Source organism: Oncorhynchus mykiss, chromosome 26 (assembly GCF_013265735.2).
Source record: "Oncorhynchus mykiss isolate Arlee chromosome 26, USDA_OmykA_1.1, whole genome shotgun sequence".
NCBI classification, from domain to species: Eukaryota; Metazoa; Chordata; class Actinopteri; order Salmoniformes; family Salmonidae; genus Oncorhynchus; species Oncorhynchus mykiss.
In genome coordinates this window covers 28,859,346-28,878,256 of record NC_048590.1, presented here as the reverse complement: position 1 = coordinate 28,878,256, position 18,911 = coordinate 28,859,346, and the positions used below count along the sequence as shown (strand labels likewise).

Here is an 18,911-nt window from a genome sequence, read left to right as displayed (position 1 = left end):
CAGTGGAGCCTCTTGAGTGGTCTGGTCAGAAGACTGAGGGTGCATATCAATACTCTTACCTGGCCTCCTCGTCTCCTTTCCTTAATCTACACTGTATAATTTGACATCCCTCAAAGTGTTTTTTGACTGTCCAGTGCTTTTAAATCCATACAAATTAAGGAGGTTTCCATTAAACCTTTTTATACTGGTAAAGTACATGTCGGATATAAACATTTCATGACCAGCCTGATGGAAACAGAACATTTTTCGGGAAACATTCCAAATGTTGATGAAACGCAATCCGCTAGGTATAGTGGGATCTTTTTGTGTCAGTAAAATGAATTATGCGAGATATGTCGATTGAAACGCTTTTATGCGCGAATATTGATACAATAACCATCATATGGGAAAAACTTAGGAGTCACGCTATGACATGTGTGGTCCTCCCACTACGATTTGGGAAACCATACAGTTTATTAGGCTACAGATTAAATAAATTATGATGAATTTCACAGGGTGGTGAACGTGCAAGGTGATGAGCTTGATGCTCCTTTCCAATACATATCGAGGGTCTTGTTATGGTGACATGATGGTCGATGTTTGGCTGCCATTTGACAAATAAATAATAATCTCACTATGTAGGCTATACATGAGCTCTAGTCAACACCGCTAGAGCGCACGTCTCAAGTGGGCACACTCGCTATATAACGCATCATAGTTTGTGAGAAAACCATCAGTAGAGTTGAAAATTCAGTGGAAACCCACTTCTGTTTTTTATACGGCACATGGGAATTGAACCACAAAATGTATTTTTATGTGTACTACGTCATCACGCACAGCATTTTTATCAGCAATAAGTCAATTTGATGGAAACATCTCTGGTGGGAAAATGCGCGTATTGTTTTTATGCGGATTTTAGAATATTCGCATGAAAAACTGTCGCCACGCCTCCTACGTTGCAATGCTAACCACATCTCTCTTTTTTAAAATTGTTTTTATTTAACCTTTATTTAACTATGATAAACGGATTTGAATTAGTCTTTGCTAAAGATAAGTCACTAATACATATAATCTACATCAAAATAATACAATAGAAAATAATACAATAGTTTTCTGATGCTAAGTGACACAGGGCAGGGGTGAGAATGCACAAGGTCCCATATAACAAAGGAAGGTAAGATAGTGGACCATGATCCGCCAAAGGAGATAGAGAAAAGATGACAATAGGGGTGGACACTAGACAGACAGAATAGGGAGGGGAAAGTCCAGTGACATTGATGTCCAAGCTGTAGTGTAATGCCATCTACAGTTTCTCTATAGTGCTGCAGGTCTGGTGAGAGGATTCAAACTTTATTTTAAAAAATGAACTCCCCATACCAGATATTCCTTAATGTGAGCTAATCATTTAATTTGATTTATTAGGATCCCCATTAGCAGATGACAATGGCTACAGCTAGTCTTACTGGGGTCCGATGCATAATGAAAAATACATTACAGGCAAAAGACCTTACCATTTACATTTAAAAACATTACCATGTAGTGTGTGTGTATCTATCAGTTACACATACATGTCAGTAGAAACACAGAATAAGTAGTTCACATGGGGGACAGGCAGTGTCGTAAGCAGGTAGCCCCAAAAATATGACATTTTGTTTAGTGTTGCACACAATTAATATGTTTTTAGACGTATTTGTATATAATGTCGGACTTTTATTATGTTGATAGATGTTTAACTATTGTATCCATTATCACTGCTTTCCAATCAGATGTTGCTTTATTTGTTTTTTGAAAACAGGTTTGCTGTTCACTTGCGCTATATAAGATGGAAGGGAGTTCCGTGCACTCATGGCTCTGTATAATGCTGTACATTTACTGGAATTTGTTCTGGACCTGGGGACTGTGACAAGACCCCTAGCGGCATGTCTGGTGGGGTAAGTGTGTGTGTCAGTGCTGTGTGTAAGTTGACTAAGTAAACAATTAGAAATGTTCAACACATTTCTTATAAAAAACAAGAAGTGAAGCAGTCAAGTCTTTCTTCAACTCTTAGCCAAGAGAAACTGGCATTCATAGTATTAATATTAGCCCTCTGATTATAATGAAGAGCAAGATGTGCAGCTCTGTTCTGGGCCAGCTGCAGCTCTGTTCTGGGCCAGCTGCAGCTCTGTTCTGGGCCAGCTGCAGCTTAACTAGGTATTTTTTGCAGAACTTGACCATACATACGTCAGGCCAATAATCAAGATAAGATTAAGTCATGATTCTAGATCCCTAGCGCACTTTAGTGGATTTCTCTAAGAGAATGTCTGTTTCAATTGAAAAGGGGAATAGAAATTATAGACATCAACTGCATGATATGATCCAGGTCACTGCACCAATGTCACTATCCAGCCTACTGAGCTATATCCAAGAAATTAGTAACACTCATAATAACACTCATGCAACAATTTAAACAGATAAAAAAACAACGCAGGATATATTATTTCAAAATGAAATTTACTTCAAATGGATATGGTTTAAGTTTCAGAACAGTCATTGCTGTCAGGTCAAAGTTCAACAGTCAGAGGTTAACATAATATCCATATGTGAGTGCCAACTGCAGATACTGTATCAAACCATTTGGGAGGAGAAGGTTGAGACACCAGTCACAGTGAACCTCTAGGTGGTGTTAAAGTCTTACAACCAGATGGAGCCATGGATCAAGCCAGGTCTCTGGTGGAAATAGGCACCTGATAAACACACATACTTTCATGATGCACAACACATCTTCCCACAGTTACGAGTCACAAAGCAACCTTGTTTAGGAGGATGGCCTCTGAGCTGAAAAGCTGGTGTTTAATATACTGCAAGGAGAATTCAACTGCAGACACTGACATACAAACAGCTTAACAACAAAACAATGGCCTAATAATTTCCCCATCTCCCTTTAAATGTTCTGTCGAAAGTAGGCTATAGAGTTGCAGCCAGGCGATCCACAATAACTCATTCGTCAATGATTTGACACTCTCCTAAAAGGCTGCTTGCACTTAGCAAACACATGGGTGGACTAAACTGGGCAATGTTTTATAGGCAACTATGGGATTATTACTATCAACTAGCTAGCCAAAAATAGCATTAGTAGACCAACAAGTTGCTATCCCTCAATTGAAAATAAATTCTCATCGCTTTCGTAAAAAGAGGGTTTGCTCTGTTCTCCACGGACCCCTTCATCTCACGTTAGAGTCTTAGGTCGCGACGGTCTTTAGTTATCCATCATTTGGGTGGGAATGATGGTCACATTTTCTTTACCGCTGCTCCTGCCGACAGCAAACGGTCCCGCTCGCGCACCTCCTCCTGTAGCTTGGCCTCGGTAACGCGCAGCTGGCGGATGGTTGCCTTCATCTCCTTCATTTTCACTTCCATGAGTGCGATGATGTCCCGCTGCTCGTTCAGCTTCCGAAGCAGTTCGGCCGAGGTGGTCCCGGTGGTCAGCGAGTACGCGTGGTCCAGCGGGTTGCTGACAACGCTGTAGTACTGCACAGTCTGCTGCTGGGCAGTGGCCGCGGCGTCTGCAGGGGGATCGTCGCCCCTGGCCAGGTCAGTGGAGCTGGAGACGACTGCAGTAAAACAGGACCCGTCACCCTGCGCGGCTGGATTTACTGGTCCGAGGTATTCGCCGTCCGGACCGATCTGCACCACGATAGGGCCATCAGTAGCAGCTATGTCGGTGACTGCATCGCTCTGAGCGGTCTCAACGGCATCTGGGGCTGTCGAAACAACGTTGGTGATGACAATGCTGCCTGGACTGGGGACTGGAACAGGAGCCGCCGCAGACGCTTTCCTGTTCCTGCCCCTTCGATTCTTGCGTTCATTCACTCCTCTCAGCGGGAAGAGCGTCGGTACTCGAACGGTATAGGTCTTTCTGCCACCGGGAAAGTGTACGCTACAGACGCGGTGTCCCGTAGTGGGTTGGAAGGTACTAAAACAGCCGCTCACCCCGGCCCGGGAGATGTTCTTGAGCCAAATCTCCCTTTGCGTGGTATCCTTTGGAAATGTGTAGAACCGCAGCTCTCTGTCCCGATGAGAGTTGTTGTAGCAGCCAGGGACACAGCAGGTGAATCCAGGCATGTTTATTCCAACGAAAATCTGATAAATTTGTTATTCTATTGAAGTTTTGTCTAATTTATTTTTGTTTCGTTCTTCCTCGCGTTGTTATCAAGCCGATCGGCCTCGAAGCGGAACTACACGTCCCACAATGCTTACAACTTCCTGTTTTGTGTCGTAAGCAGGTAGCCCCAAAAATATGACATTTTGTTTAATGTTGCGCACAATTAATATGTTTTTAGACGTATTTGTATATAATGTCGCAGACTTTTATTATGTTGATAGATGTTTAACTATTGTATCCATTATTACTGCTTCCCAAGCAAGCGTGAATCAGAACTAAGAACTTAAATAAACTACAAGTCCCCTAATGCATTCCATAAACTCTCATCTCGCGAGTTTTCACTTGAATTTTAAACGCGGGAGCCACCCGCTGAAAGGTAAACACTAGCTAGCAAGCTTTTTATTGTATTTATTTGGTTGTATCCTAGCAAGCTTAGAATACTTTCATAAAATAGCACATCAAAACGGTGATTTTCCACATAAAGAGGCGACACGAATCTAACGTATCGTGAACACGACTCGGTAGAATTCCATGATTGTGTAAGTCAGTGTATGATATATCTAACTTTAGCCTAGCATGGATAGCTAACATAGCATGGATAGCTAACTTAGCTAAGTTTTATTTATTTAATTATTTTATTTAACACGTTAGCGAAGTTAACTTTAACGCGTTAGTCGCCCCACTTACTTTCAGAAGTAGTAAGCTATGTGTTTATTTGCAGGGTAGCCTAGTGGTTAGAGCGTTGGACTAGTAACCGAAAGGTTGCAAGTTAAAATCCCCGAGCTAACTAGGTACAAATCTGTCGTTCTGCCCCTGAACAGGCAGTTAACCCACTGTTCCTAGGCCTTCATTGAAAATAAGAATTTGTTCTTAACTGACTTGCCTAGTTAAATAAAGGTAAAATAAAATAAAAAATGCACGTTAGCTAGCAAGTACTAAACCAGTAGTTAGCTAGCTAATTAAAGATGACAACATGTCAATTATTTCCAGAATATTGATAAAACGTTGACTTCTTCTGTTTCGACAGACTGAAGGTTGTGCCATGGATTCTGTAGACGAGGACGTGTCTGCTCGAGTTCTCCTGCAAAGTGTAATTCATACGGAGTCCTCCAGGTCCCCAATTACCCACAGGTAAATCAACACTGTCGAAAAGTGTCACCCACAGTACCTACTACTATCTATCAACTAAACTTGCTTTGGCAAGCGGTTGTCGAGTGTTAGTTTGAAAGGCTCTCTCTTGTCAACTGTGATATCTCGAGATAAAATGTGTAATTTTATTGGAATAAACCATGTGTGTTATGTCCTCTCTAGTGCCTCCCAGGCTCAGTTCCAGTCCCCGGGGTCCAGAGCCAGATGTAGTATCAGACTAAGGAGGAGTGATGTTGGGGCCCTTACACCACAGGAGGCCCTCAAACAGAGCATCAAAAAGAAGCTTCATAAGGTCCGGTTAAGCCGGGTCTACACTGTGATTTTTGGCCCCAATTTTAGCTGTCTCAGACAAGTTTTTGAGATCGGAGACAAAATCCTCTTGCCTACTCTGGGTGCGCGGCCATCAGCTACGCTTGTTTAATGTAGGCGGGTCAGAGACGCAATCAGAGGGCTCCGATCCTGTCTTTGACGTCCTAATATTTTCAAACATGTTTGATTTTATCTGCACAAAATCTGCAATGTTCTTGTAGTGTGACATATGCAATGACAATATTTGAGAATGGTGATCAGCAATAGCCAATGAGAGCTCTCCTGAGAACGAGCCAGTGAGATGATGACATTGTATCGCATCACCCAGAATGTGTACTCTCGAGCAGGAGCGACGAATACTACTAGTATGTGTTTGTCCTTGCCAAAGTGTCAAATCATTACAGCTCTTTACACACAATGTTATTCAATAAAAAATGTATTGGTTAGATATTTCAACTCTGTAGGGCAAGCATGAATGTCTGACTGAAAACGTTTGAGGCTGCTTTGAGCCACAGCTCGTTCTAGTTATGGAATCACATCCTTGTCAAGACAGCATGTCTTAGAGAATCCTGTAGTGTCTGCTCTGTGTTACTTTGGAGATCTGTCTTTCTGTTCGTTTGTCTGTGTTGGGCAGAGAAACTGTTTTAAACAAGGCTTGTGTTGAGTTCATCTGCATTTGTCTTTTTCTTACAGAGCACTTCCAGGTTTACCCTGCCAGTGCCACCCAGTAAGAGGCGGACTATATCAGAGGGAGTCAGGAAGATAAACACGCCTGCACCAGCCACAGCCTCACTTCTCTATGATGATGACATCACACCTAGATACCTACTCAGGGGGATCCTGCAGACAGGTGAGTGTTGTCGTCACAGTGTGTGGGTCAGTGCCTTTATTATTGACTAGCGGTAAGATGGATGTGTTATTATATGCTCATCATGGGCACATTAGGGCCCGTTGTTCAGTGATCTTTGTTGCTCTTCTGTCTCCTCTCTGATTGGTCAGAGCCGGAGACATCCCTTCTGGTTCAGGACCGGCCAGTCAAGAAGGAGCCAGAGCTGCCCTCCACAAACTCCAGTCTTCACAGCAACCGCCCAAGGTATGCTGACAGACAAGGACGATATCCTCAGAGGTGCACCCAGGACACACAGCCCTCTGCATTATTGGTGTGGTGATGTTTGTGCGTTCACACCTTGTTTTTGTTTGTGCCTCCTAGTACAGGACTGTCTGACTTGGATTTCCCTGACATGACCACCACAGTAAACCTGTCAAATACGGTGAAGGGACTAAGCAGGAAGCGACCACGTCGGAGTCTCAACATAACAGCATTCAACAGGCAGCTTGAACATGAAGGTAAGGTCAGGGTCGGCACTGTACAGTGTGTGCGCATGGTTAAGTTTGTGTGACATCTGTAACTGGAGCATGTTCTGAACGTGTTAGAAGGTGTGATTAAACATACTGGTTAACTGCTCTATATGAGAATAAATTTTCTGTTCCACTCATTTTGACCCACTGACAATTCCACTTTTCATGGGTTCATGTTTAAATTAAATTGTATTTATTACATTCTGCAAATACAACAGGTGTAGACTTTACCATTAAATGCTTGCTTATGAGCTGTATATTAGTATTGTACGTGCATATACACTACCATTCAAAAGTTTGGGGTCACTTAGAAATGTCCTTGTTTTTGAAAGAAAAGCAAAAAAAATTGCCCATTAAAATAACATCAAATTGATCAGAAATACAGTGTAGACCTAGTTAATGTTGTAAATGACTATTGTAGCTGGAAACGGCAGATTTCTTTATGGAATATCTACATAGGCATACAGAGGCCCATTATCAGCAACCATCACTCCTGTGTTCCAATGCCACGTGTTAGCTAATCGAAGTTGATCATTTTAAAAGACTAATTGATCATTACAAAACCCTTTTGCAATTATGTTAGCACAGCTGAAAACTGATGTCCTGATTTAAAGAAGCAATAAAACGGGCCTTCTTTAGACTAGTTGAGTATCAGGAGCATCAGCATTTGTGGGTTTGATGACAGGCTTAAAATGGCCAGAAACAAAGAACTTTCTTCTGAAACTCGTCAGTCTATTCTTGTTCTGAGAAATTCCATGTGTGAAATTGCCAAGAAACTGAAGGTCTTGTACAACGCTGTGGATTTATCCCTTCACAGAACAGCGCAAACTGGCCCTAACCAGAATAGAAAGTGGAGTGGGTGGCCCCGGTGCACAACTGAGCAAGAGGACAAGTACATTAGAGGGTCTAGTTTGAGAAACAGACTCCTCACAAGTCCTCAACTGGCAGCTTCATTAAATAGTACCCGCAAAACACCAGTCTCAACTAAAGGTCGACCGATTAATCGGAATGGACGAAAAATTAGGGCCGATTTCAAGTTTTCATAACAATCGGAAATCTGTATTTTTGGACACCGATTTGGCCGATTTTATTTTTTACACCTTTATTTAATCTTTATTTAACCTAGTTAAATAAAGATTAAATAAAGGTGTAAAAAATAAAGTCAGTTAGGAACACATTCTTATTTTCAATGACGGCCTAGGAACGGTGGGTTAACTGCCTCGTTCAGGGGCAGAACGACAGATTTTTTGACCTGCAACCTTACAGTTAACTAGTCCAATGCTCTAACTACCTGCCTCTCATTGCACCCCACGAGGAGACTGCCTGTTACACGAATGCAGTAAGCCAAGGTAAGTTGCTAGCTAGCAATAAACTAATCTTCAAAAATCTATCAATCATAATCACTAGTTAACTACACACGGTTGATAATATTACTTGTTTATCTAGCGTGTCCTGCGTTGCATATAATCAACGTGGTGGGTATCGTTGCTCCAATGTGTACCTAACCATAAACATCAATGCCTTTCTTAAAGTCAATACACAGAAGTATATATTTTTAAACCTGCATTTTTAGCTAAAAGAAATCCAGGTTAGCAGGCAATATTAACCTGGTGAAATTGTGTCACTTCTCTTGCGTTCATTGCACGCAGAGTCAGTGTATATGCAACAGTTTGTGCCGCCTAATTTGCCAGAATTTTATGTAATTATGACATAACATTGAAGGTTGTGCAATGTAACAGGAATATTTAGACTGATGGATACCACCCGTTAGATAAAATACGGAACGGTTCCGTATTTCACTGAAAGAATAAACATCTTGTTTTTGAGATGATAGTTTCCGGATCCGACCATATTAATGATCTAAGGCTCGTATTTCTGTGTGTTATCATGTTATAACTAAGTCTATGATTTGATAGATTTGATTTGACAGTCTGACTGAGCGATGGTAGGCACCAGCAGGTTCGTAAGCATTAATTCAAACAGCACTTTCGTGCGTTTGCCAGCAGCTGTTTATGACTTCAAGCCTATCAACTCCCGAGATGAGGCTAGTGTAACTGATGTGAAATGGTTAGCGGGGTGCGCGCTAATAGCGTTTCAAACGTCACTCGCTCTGAGACTTGGAGTTGTTGTTCCCCTTGCTCTGCATGGGTAACGCTGCTTCGAGGGTGGCTGTTGTCGTTGTGTTCCTGGTTCAAGCCCAGGTAGGAGCAAGGAGAGGGACGGAAGCTATACTGTTACACTGGCAATACTAAAGTGCCTATAAGAACATCCAATAGTCAAAGGTTAATGAAATACAAATGTAATAGAGAGAAATAGTCCTATAATTCCTATAATAACTATAACCTAAAACTTCTTACCTGGGAATATTGAAGACTCATGTTAAAAGGAACCACCAGCTTTCATATGTTCTCATGTTCTGAGCAAGGAACTTAAATGTTAGCTTTCTTACATGGCACATATTGCACTTTTACTTTCTTCTCCAACACTTTGTTTTTGCATTATTTAAACCAAATTGAACATGTTTCATTATTTATTTGAGGCTAAATTGATTTTATTGATGTATTATAATAAGTTAAAATAAGTGTTAATTCAATATCGTTGTAATTGTCATTATTACAAAACATTTAAATTGTCCTTTTAATCTGTATTTGCTTTTTTTGGTCCTCCAATAATCGGTATCGGCGTTGAAAAATCATAAATCGGTCGACCTCCTAGTCGCAACATCAATAGTGAAGAGGCAACTCCGGGATGCTGGGTACTATTTCATGGGGTGGCGGGTAGCCTAGTGGTTAGAGCGTTGGGCCAGTAACCGAAAGGTTGCTAGATCAAATCCCTGAGCTGATAAGGCAAACAACATGTCGTTCTGCCCCTGAACAAGGCAGTTAACCCAGGCCGTTCCTAGGCCGTCGTTGTAAATAAGAATTTGTTCTTAACTGGCTTGCCTAGTTTTTAATAAAGGTTCAATTTAAAAAATGAAAGGCCGGTTTTATTGCTTCTTTAAACAGTTTTCAGTTGTGCTAACATAATTGCAAAAGGGTTTTCTGATGATCAATTAGCCATTTTAAAAGGATAAACTTGGATTAGCTAACACAATGTGCCATTGGAACACAGGAGTGATGGTTGCTGATAATGGGCCTCTGTACGGGCCTGTATGGTCCTCTGTAAGCTTATGTAGATATTCCACTAAAATCAGCCTTTTCCAGCTACAATAGTCATTTACAACATTAACAAAAAATTGATTTTCTTTAAAAAAACAAGGAAATGTCTGAGTGACCCCAAACCTTTGAATAGTAGTGTAGTCAGTGCAAGAACGAATCAATGCATATAATTCATGGCTACATGGACTCACTATTTAATAGTCTTATGCCTATTTAGCAGTATTATGGCCTGGGGGTAGAAGCTGTCTCATAGCATGTTGGTTAGGAGTCTGATGATGGACGTATTCATTTTCTGATAGAATTTTATGTTCAGATTCTTTTTTTGCAGATGGAGAGGCTGAAGGTGGCAGTGCAACAGAAAAAGACCTCTCATCCCTGTCTTCTGCCTCTCCAAAGTAAAGAGCTGCAAATTGGAAAAACTTCTACTCATTGAATTTCAGTGGTGAATGTCAGAAATGTAACTGAGGCTGTGTTCTCACACATTTTCTAGCTCTACCACCTTCTCCCTGAAAACACCCTTTGTGGATGTTCAGACTGAGAAAAGGGGATTTCAAAGGAAGGTAACAAATCGTAAAAAAATTTGCCTTGAGGAGTTTGACGAGGCCCTACAGAATCGACTGCCGGCGATGGGTGGAGACCCTGGTAAGCCCCTTCCTCTGCATCTTATCTCATTTCTTCCCCCCTTATATTTCTGTTTGTCTTTTGTTCGGTGTATTATATTGTTTGATATGTACTTAAATTACCTGGAACAATAGGAAATTGAGACTTATGTAAGACTACATTTTGTGTGAAGAGTAGAACTTAAACCTAGTTCTTCCGCCTCTCTTTTTCTCTTCCCACGCCCACCTCCCTATCCCTGTTTTTCAGAGCTGAGTGTTAGGGAGGATCAACAGGGTCTCAGTGAGACCGTTCGGTCTGAGGGGTTCACCTTGGGGTAGAAGCTGTCTCATAGCATGTTGGTTAGGAGTCTGATGATGGACGTATTCATTTTCTGATAGAATTTTATGTTCAGATTCTTTTTTTGCAGATGGAGAGGCTGAAGGTGGCAGTGCAACAGAAAAAGACCTCTCATCCCTGTCTTCTGCCTCTCCAAAGTAAAGAGCTGCAAATTCGAAAAACTTCTACTCATTGAATTTCAGTGGTGAATGTCAGAAATGTAACTGAGGCTGTGTTCTCACACATTTTCTAGCTCTACCACCTTCTCCCTGAAAACACCCTTTGTGGATGTTCGGACTGAGAAAAGGGGATTTCAAAGGAAGGTAACAAATCGTAAACAAATTTGCCTTGAGGAGTTTGACGAGGCCCTACAGAATCGACTGCCGGCGATGGGTGGAGACCCTGGTAAGCCCCTTCCTCTGCATCTTATCTCATTTCTTCCCCCCTTATATTTCTGTTTGTCTTTTGTTCAGTGTATTATATTGTTTGATATGTACTTAAATTACCTGGAACAATAGGAAATTGAGACTTATGTAAGACTACATTTTGTGTGAAGAGTAGAACTTAAACCTAGTTCTTCCACCTCTCTTTTTCTCTTCCCACGCCCACCTCCCTATCCCTGTTTTTCAGAGCTGAGTGTTAGGGAGGATCAACAGGGTCTCAGTGAGACCGTTCGGTCTGAGGGGTTCACCTTGGGACAGAGTGACCTCACCGCTCCTGACATCACCCATGACATCATCACCAGCAACACAGCGCTCTACTCCCTGCCTGTTGACACAGCAACAACCTTCACTATCACCACCCAGGACAAAGACACCATCACGGGAACACAGATCCAGCGAGAAATGGGAGGAATGAAGGATGAGGATAAGAAAATGATGGAGGAGGTAGGGGAACAAAATGAGGACAAGATGGAATTAGACAACAAAGATGGAGAGGATTTGGCTGGAGATGCTGGGCAGAGAGAGGACTCAGTGAGACAGAAGGTGTCCAAATCACAGACTATAGAAGCGGTAGCTGACTCCCAGACAGAAGAGGACGAGGTGGCTGAATCTCAGACAGAAGAGGACGAGGTGGCTGAATCTCAGACAGAAGAGGACGAGGTGGCTGAATCTCAGACAGAAGAGGACGAGGTGGCTGAATCTCAGACAGAAGAGGACGAGGTGGCTGAATCTCAGACAGAAGAGGACGAGGTAGCTGACTCCCAGACAGAAGAGGACGAGGTGGCTAAATCTCAGACGGAAGAGGACGAGGTGGCTGAATCTCAGACAGAAGAGGACGAGGTGGCTGAATCTCAGACAGAAGAGGACGAGGTGGCTGAATCTCAGACAGAAGAGGACGAGGTGGCTGAATCTCAGACAGCAGAGGACGAGGTGGCTGAATCTCAGACAGCAGAGGACGAGGTGGCTGAATCTCAGACAGCAGAGGACGAGGTGGCTGAATCTCAGACAGCAGAGGACGAGGTGGCTGAATCTCAGACAGCAGAGGACGAGGTGGCTGAATCTCAGACAGCAGAGGACGAGGTGGCTGAATCTCAGACAGCAGAGGACGAGGTGGCTGAATCTCAGACAGCAGAGGACGAGGTGGCTGAATCTCAGACAGCAGAGGACGAGGTGGCTGAATCTCAGACAGCAGAGGACGAGGTGGCTGAATCTCAGACAGCAGAGGACGAGGTGGCTGAATCTCAGACAGCAGAGGACGAGGTGGCTGAATCTCAGACAGCAGAGGACGAGGTGGCTGAATCTCAGACAGCAGAGGACGAGGTGGCTGAATCTCAGACAGCAGAGGACGAGGTGGCTGAATCTCAGACAGCAGAGGACGAGGTGGCTGAATCTCAGACAGCAGAGGACGAGGTGGCTGAATCTCAGACAGCAGAGGACGAGGTGGCTGAATCTCAGACAACAGAAGATGTAGCAGATGAAAGGGGACAGGTAGTGGAAGAAGGGCAGGAAAAAAGATTGATATCACAGAGTTTAACACACAATGCGATGCACATCAGTCGGAGAGCTTATTGCTCAGAGGGTGGCGCCAAGGTTGCTGGAGTGATGGAAGGAGGGAGGGGCTACAAGAGCATGGGAGCAGCGCTCCATCCTACAGAGACTGGTGAGTCAGGTTGGTAATGAGAGCATGATGTGGCATTGTCCAATGTGGACAGTATTTCACTTGGCTCAAATACTGCTTGTCAACAAGACTGTTCAGTCTTTCAAGTTTGAAAAATAATATTTGTGGGTCTATTCTATTATTTAATGTAGTATTTGTGAGACTGTTTTATTGATGTCTTTGTGTGTTTTGTAGGGTGGGCAGGCAGAAGGTCAGAGGGGGACACGGCTGGTGAGTGGCACAGCGGGCCGGAGGTGGGAGCTAGTGAGAGCGCCCACACCCGCACAGTAACCCTTGGCAGCGTCCCTCCCTCCCCGTTGCCCCAGGAAGATGAGCTGGAAGGTTTGAGTAGAACTGGCACCAGCCTTGGCAATGAGGAGATGGAGAACTCCATCCCCCCTTTAGAGATTACCTTTGAACCTGAGAACAACGCCCCTCACAGCAGCAACTCATCCCTGCACCCCATCACTGCCCAGAGCCCAGCTGAGCATGAGGAGGACTGGGATGATGTGGAAGAGGGGGATGGTATCCAGAGTGAAGGTTGGATCCACAAAATCTGTATTCAGGTGTGTGTGCACATGCGTATATGTTGTGATGACTAACCCCTTCTTTCCTACAGAGCTGTCCATGAAGACTCCTGCGTTTGTCAGAGAGAAGAGGAATGCTCTGCCTATTGACCCCCTGGCCACACCCACTGTTCTCAAAGACCTTCAACCAAGGCAAGTCACACACAAACACATGCAATCATTTTAGTAGTAGTATTGTGTGCTAGTTTGTGACCTAATCTGTTGTCTTTTGGGGCCTCAGTGTTTCGGCTGGTGCTGCAGCTGCGGTGAAGCCCAAAGCGGTGAGGGGAAAGCGGACTGGATCAGCCAAGAAGGATCCTGGTCTCTCTAAGAGCTACGTCATGAGCGTGTTCAAACACTTCGCCAAGACCAAGGTGTCTACAGATGTCTACCCTGTCCTAAAGGAGATGTAAGAATCTACACCCATCTTAGGGAAAAGTGCTTATGTTCATTAACTTGCACATCAAGTGATTTAGTGATGTACCGATCTGTTTAAAGACAGGAAAACATCAGAATGCAACTTTTCTTTTATCGTTGATGTTAAATTCATTGATGTATGTATTAGTGACAGAAGAGAGGACTTTCTTAATTATAAGGTATTGATGGATGAATGCATGTGTAACATTTACTTACCAGAATGGAGCACTACTTTGACCGGCTAGCTGATGACTTGGAGACGTTTGCTGCTCACGCCAAGAGGAAGACCATTGAGGTAGAGGACGTAGAGCTGCTGATGCGGAGGTTTGTTTATAGCTGTGGTTCGTCAGGTGTTTAAGTGTACAGTATGTACTATAATCTCCTTCTCGTGTGTGTGAGTGCATTCGTCTTTCTCTAACTCTGTTTTTCTCTCCAGACAGGGGTTTGTGACCGACAGCATGCCAGTAAATGTATTGATTGAGAAATATCTCCCAATGGAATCCCGAAAGCTCCTCATTCCCGTGGCAACAAGTGGTAACTACGTCATTCCCAAACCGAGGAGAAAATGATCAGCCTATACTGAGAATGATCAGCCCAAATGAGGGCTGATGTTGTATATTTGATTGAATATTTATCATTCAAACACAGCCAGGACAAGACCATGTAACCTGGTGTAAATGTGTTGTATTTGTTTGAATATGGCTTTCTTTTATATTTGTTGAATATTACTGCAAAATGTTTTATTTGATTTATTCAGTAGTCTGGCATTTGTACGTACCTTTGGATGAGAAAGGAGACTGGAGTTAAAGCCCTGAGGTTAAGAGTGCCTTGGCTTCCATCAGAGCAACCTGAAAGACACAACCAATACAAGCACTATAGTTTGTAGACATAATCTAATGTCCTCATGCTGCCCCCAGTTTTCAAAATCGACCCAGCTAATCACAGTACAGTCAGAATAAAAAAAGCAATAATTCAAACTTTCGCATTCGATACTTTGGGGTGTAATCATTACTCCAATTCTGTTTAAAAACGTTTTGCAACCAACCATTTACTCCAAACAGAAAATGGATACGACAGTTTCTATTGGACTAATTCAGGTAGGCCCGGTTTCGTTGGCCGTGTTTGCTTTCGTTTGGTTCTTGGTAAACGGTCAGTTTTCAGGCCGTACACACCGACTGTGTATGCGTTTTGGTAGACTAGAAGTACATTCATTTCCAGTGGAACGATTCGTTTGCCTTACAGCATTACGTTGCAGAGGCAGTTGTAATCCGTTGTGTAGTAAATCGAATGTATGCATTAAATTGTATGCGTAGAATGTTGAATTTTTGTTGCACCCATATCCAGTAAAAAAAGTGGGATTCCATAATAAAAAGTTGAATTACATAATTTCTTTACATATTTTATTCATTTATTTGCCAAGTAGCATACATATTTATTCGATGAAATCAAAAAATTGTGAGAGCCTATCATTTACCTCAAATGCATAGTTTTGGAGCGAAATGCAATAATAAATAGTTAAGATAGCAGCGTAGGCTCTTTCAACAATGAGACCAACGTTGTGGAAGGTGGTCTTGATCGCGCTGTTGGGCCGGTGTTCGGGGCCAGCCCCGCGGAAAGCGCAGGTCTGTGTGGGTCCAGAAATGGTTGAAGTCCCGAAAGCATGGAGGGGAGTTCCGTATCATTCAAAAGCTTCGATTGGAGAGGAATTTCGAAGTTACTTTTGTCTGGACCGCAGCCAGTTCAATCACCTGCTCCAGATTGTTGGAGCCAGGATCGCCCCGATGGAAACCAACTACCGGAAGTCCATCAGCCCAGTTGAACGCCTGGCGATTTTTCTCCCGTAAGCTAAATTCTAGTACATTTTAAAAGCCTTTGATACCGTAATTGATTGATTGGATATTTTATGTGCAACCTAGCTAGCTGAATGGCTCTTTAGTTAATAGCCCCTATGTGACATCAGATGTACTTTAACAGAATGTTCATTCGGACTACAACTTCCCAAAGTTGGTTTAAAATCCTTTAATGATGCAATGTTACTAAATGAAAAGAACGTTGGGGTGCTTTCTGCCCTGATGAAGGTAGGCTAGTCTTCTCCAGGACCCCTTGTTGTTCAAGACAGTCATTCATTAAATTATTTTTGGAATTACTTACACTCTTAGGAAAAAAAGGGTTCCAAGAGTGTTCCTATGGGGACAGCCGGAGAACCCTTTTAGGTTCTAGATAGCACCTTTTTTTCTAAGAGTAGAATTGGCCTGGGCTACAGTTTGATACAGTCAGACTGAATTGTATTGTTTCAAGGCATTGTTAATGATGATTGATGACTTACAATATAATTAGAGCATAATAAACTGAGGTAGGTATGAGTAGATATATGTGGGTGGAATTTCAAGTTACACACAATATTGATAATTATTTAGAATTATATTTCAGATTCTTGGGGACGGGTCTCCTACAGAATCATCGGATTCAGCTTCGGAGTTGGGCGGTCCACAGTGGTAGGCATTGTCCCCTCTGTGGCACACGCCATTTGGGACTGTCTGGTTGGTGAATACATGTCTGTCCCCAAGGAGGAAGACTGGAGGGCCATTGCTGCAGAGTTCCTGGAGAGGTGGAATTTCCCCAACAGTCTTGGCTCCATTGCTGGGAAACATGTAGTAATCCAGGCTCCACCGTGCTCTGGTTCGCAATTCTACAACAAGGGTACATATTAAGTTGTACTCTTGGCTGTTGGAGATGCCATCTACTGTTTCCATGTCGTCAATGTTGGTGCTTATGGCAAGGGAAGTGATGGCGGGACCCTCCGGGACTCTGCCTTCGGCCAGGCACTTCAGGATGGCACCCTGGAGATTCCTAGAAGAAAAAGAAACGCACACCTATTTAGGCGAGGTGCTGGCTAGCGGAGTAGAAAACTTGAAAATAAAGGAGAGCTGCACACTCTAGGAGCTCAGATCCAAAATCATACTTTTTTTTTTTTTTTTCATCTGAGCTCCTAGAGTGTGCGGCTCTCCTTTATTTTCAAACCCTGGAGATTCCACCACCTGCATCACTCCCTGGGGCTGAAGACCTGGGACCTGTTCCCCACGTCTTCGTCGGCAACGAGGCCTTTCCTTGAGACCCAACCTCACGAGGCCCTATGCTGGACACCAGCTGCCATTGCCAAAGGCTGTAAGGATCTTTAACAAACGACTATCCAGGTCAAGGTTAGTTGTTGAATGCGTCTTTGGGGGTCTGGCAGCCCGGTGGAGAAATGACGGTTTATTAACCCAACTTTACACAGGCTACTGTTTGGCCGTAGCCCACGCCAAATAAACTAAAGATACCCCACAAGCCAACCGTGACCTTCTCTTGTAAAGGCCAGACGTAAGAGAGAGAACAAAGGCTAAACCTGGTCTTACCTTCCAATGCTCCAGCCATCTTAGGGAAAAGTGCTTATGTTCATTAACTTGCACATCAAGTGATTTAGTGATGTACCGATCTGTTTAAAGACAGGAAAACATCAGAATGCAACTTTTCTTTTATCGTTGATGTTAAATTCATTGATGTATGTATTAGTGACAGAAGAGAGGACTTTCTTAATTATAAGGTATTGATGGATGAATGCATGTGTAACATTTACTTACCAGAATGGAGCGCTACTTTGACCGGCTAGTTGATGACTTGGAGACGTTTGCTGCTCACGCCAAGAGGAAGACCAACAGCAAACTGTTGTTTTAGGATATTTTCTATCCCAGAAACATTAATCTGAAATACCAATTAGCCTACATGAGTATACTGTAAAAAATTACACTTTACTTCACTGTTGCAAAACTTATGACACTACCTGTGTAGTGAAGAGAAAAAACGTACCATTGAACTTGTGATCGAATAGCAGCTGAATAATTTTTATCTTAACTGCTGCTTTTCTTTGCTGAGGCAGCCTCTTCAGGGTTGGCAACAGGCAAAGAGTGTCTCTTCATCCTCAATGTGGGGATCAGGTTGGGCTGCCTCCCTCTCGACGGCTTGGAGTAGCCTATGCTGAAATGAGTTGAGTGGATCTGGGAGCTGGTACCTACGATAGCGCCTGTTGTGACATTGTTCCTCTTCATTTTTCCATGTTTGTCTCCACGGCCACATCCTGTTCAAGGTCCTCGGTGGTCATAATAATCTCTGGTGTTCCTAGATCCAGAGGTGCTTGCCCCATTATCATCTTCCATGGCTGCACCGGTGGTGGTCATACTTATGGATGTTGTAGAGGGTCTCGCTGCACTGGTGATGGTTGCACTAGTAGATGACAGAGGGTCTCGCTGCACCGGTGGACTCACTTGTAAATGACAAAGGGTCTTGACGCACCGGTGGCACCCACACTTGTGGATGAAGTAAAGGGTCTGGCTGTAAAATTGCCACTCGTTTCCCTAGGCACAATAAATGGATCCAGAAAATAAAGAATGTGGCAGAAGCACCAATGCTGCTGGCCTGAAGCTGCTGACCCAGACCTCTTATCTTTCTCTGCCCTTCTCTCTCTCTGATACCTGTCCCGGAGTCCTCTCCACTTCCTCCTACAGTATTCTTCTACATAGGCATGAACATGATAAGCCAAACCATTACCTAGCATAACTACAGTTATTAGATAGCTATCATGGACATGTCACCTACTGTACACAAACACACGGTTATCTGACCAAATTATCAGGGGTACAGTATCTACCATTTCTATTACTCTAGCATACACACACTCTTTCAAACATGATTATTTGGTAAAGTTATCAGGGGTAGTAACTAGCATTATTTATTTGATTGACTTTCACACACACACCTCAT

At 43.2% G+C, this 18,911-nt stretch overlaps 2 protein-coding genes across 2 annotated transcripts; one reads left to right on the top strand and one right to left on the bottom strand.

Annotated features, from left to right (window-relative positions):
* Nucleotides 1-2,450: 2,450 nt before the first annotated feature.
* thap11 (THAP domain containing 11) lies at nucleotides 2,451-4,226 on the bottom strand. Its single transcript, XM_021586296.2, has one exon. It carries the CDS (start codon nucleotides 4,078-4,080, stop codon nucleotides 3,247-3,249), a length of 834 nt encoding a protein of 277 aa, XP_021441971.1. The 5' UTR covers nucleotides 4,081-4,226; the 3' UTR covers nucleotides 2,451-3,246.
* Nucleotides 4,227-4,495: 269 nt separating this feature from the next.
* Nucleotides 4,496-15,499, top strand: LOC110506572. The gene is made up of 16 exons (XM_036964571.1): nucleotides 4,496-4,659; nucleotides 5,148-5,251; nucleotides 5,432-5,561; nucleotides 6,272-6,428; nucleotides 6,578-6,671; nucleotides 6,789-6,925; nucleotides 10,424-10,490; nucleotides 10,586-10,737; nucleotides 11,108-11,189; nucleotides 11,285-11,436; nucleotides 11,662-13,134; nucleotides 13,327-13,671; nucleotides 13,751-13,850; nucleotides 13,939-14,106; nucleotides 14,334-14,438; nucleotides 14,551-15,499. The coding sequence occupies exons 2-16, from the start codon at nucleotides 5,163-5,165 to the stop codon at nucleotides 14,681-14,683; spliced, it is 3,384 nt and encodes a 1,127-aa protein (XP_036820466.1). The 5' UTR covers nucleotides 4,496-4,659; nucleotides 5,148-5,162; the 3' UTR covers nucleotides 14,684-15,499.
* Nucleotides 15,500-18,911: the final 3,412 nt, after the last annotated feature.

Coding starts and splice junctions, on each gene's coding strand:
- LOC110506572 (XM_036964571.1), top strand. CDS start 5,163: ATGGATTCTGTAGACGAGGACGTGTCTGCTCGAGTTCTCCTGCAAAGT. Junction 13,135..13,326: donor GCTCCATCCTACAGAGACTG/GTGAGTCAGGTT, acceptor TGTGTTTTGTAG/GGTGGGCAGGCAGAAGGTCA. Junction 14,107..14,333: donor TACCCTGTCCTAAAGGAGAT/GTAAGAATCTAC, acceptor TTTACTTACCAG/AATGGAGCACTACTTTGACC.
- thap11 (XM_021586296.2), bottom strand. CDS start 4,080: ATGCCTGGATTCACCTGCTGTGTCCCTGGCTGCTACAACAACTCTCAT.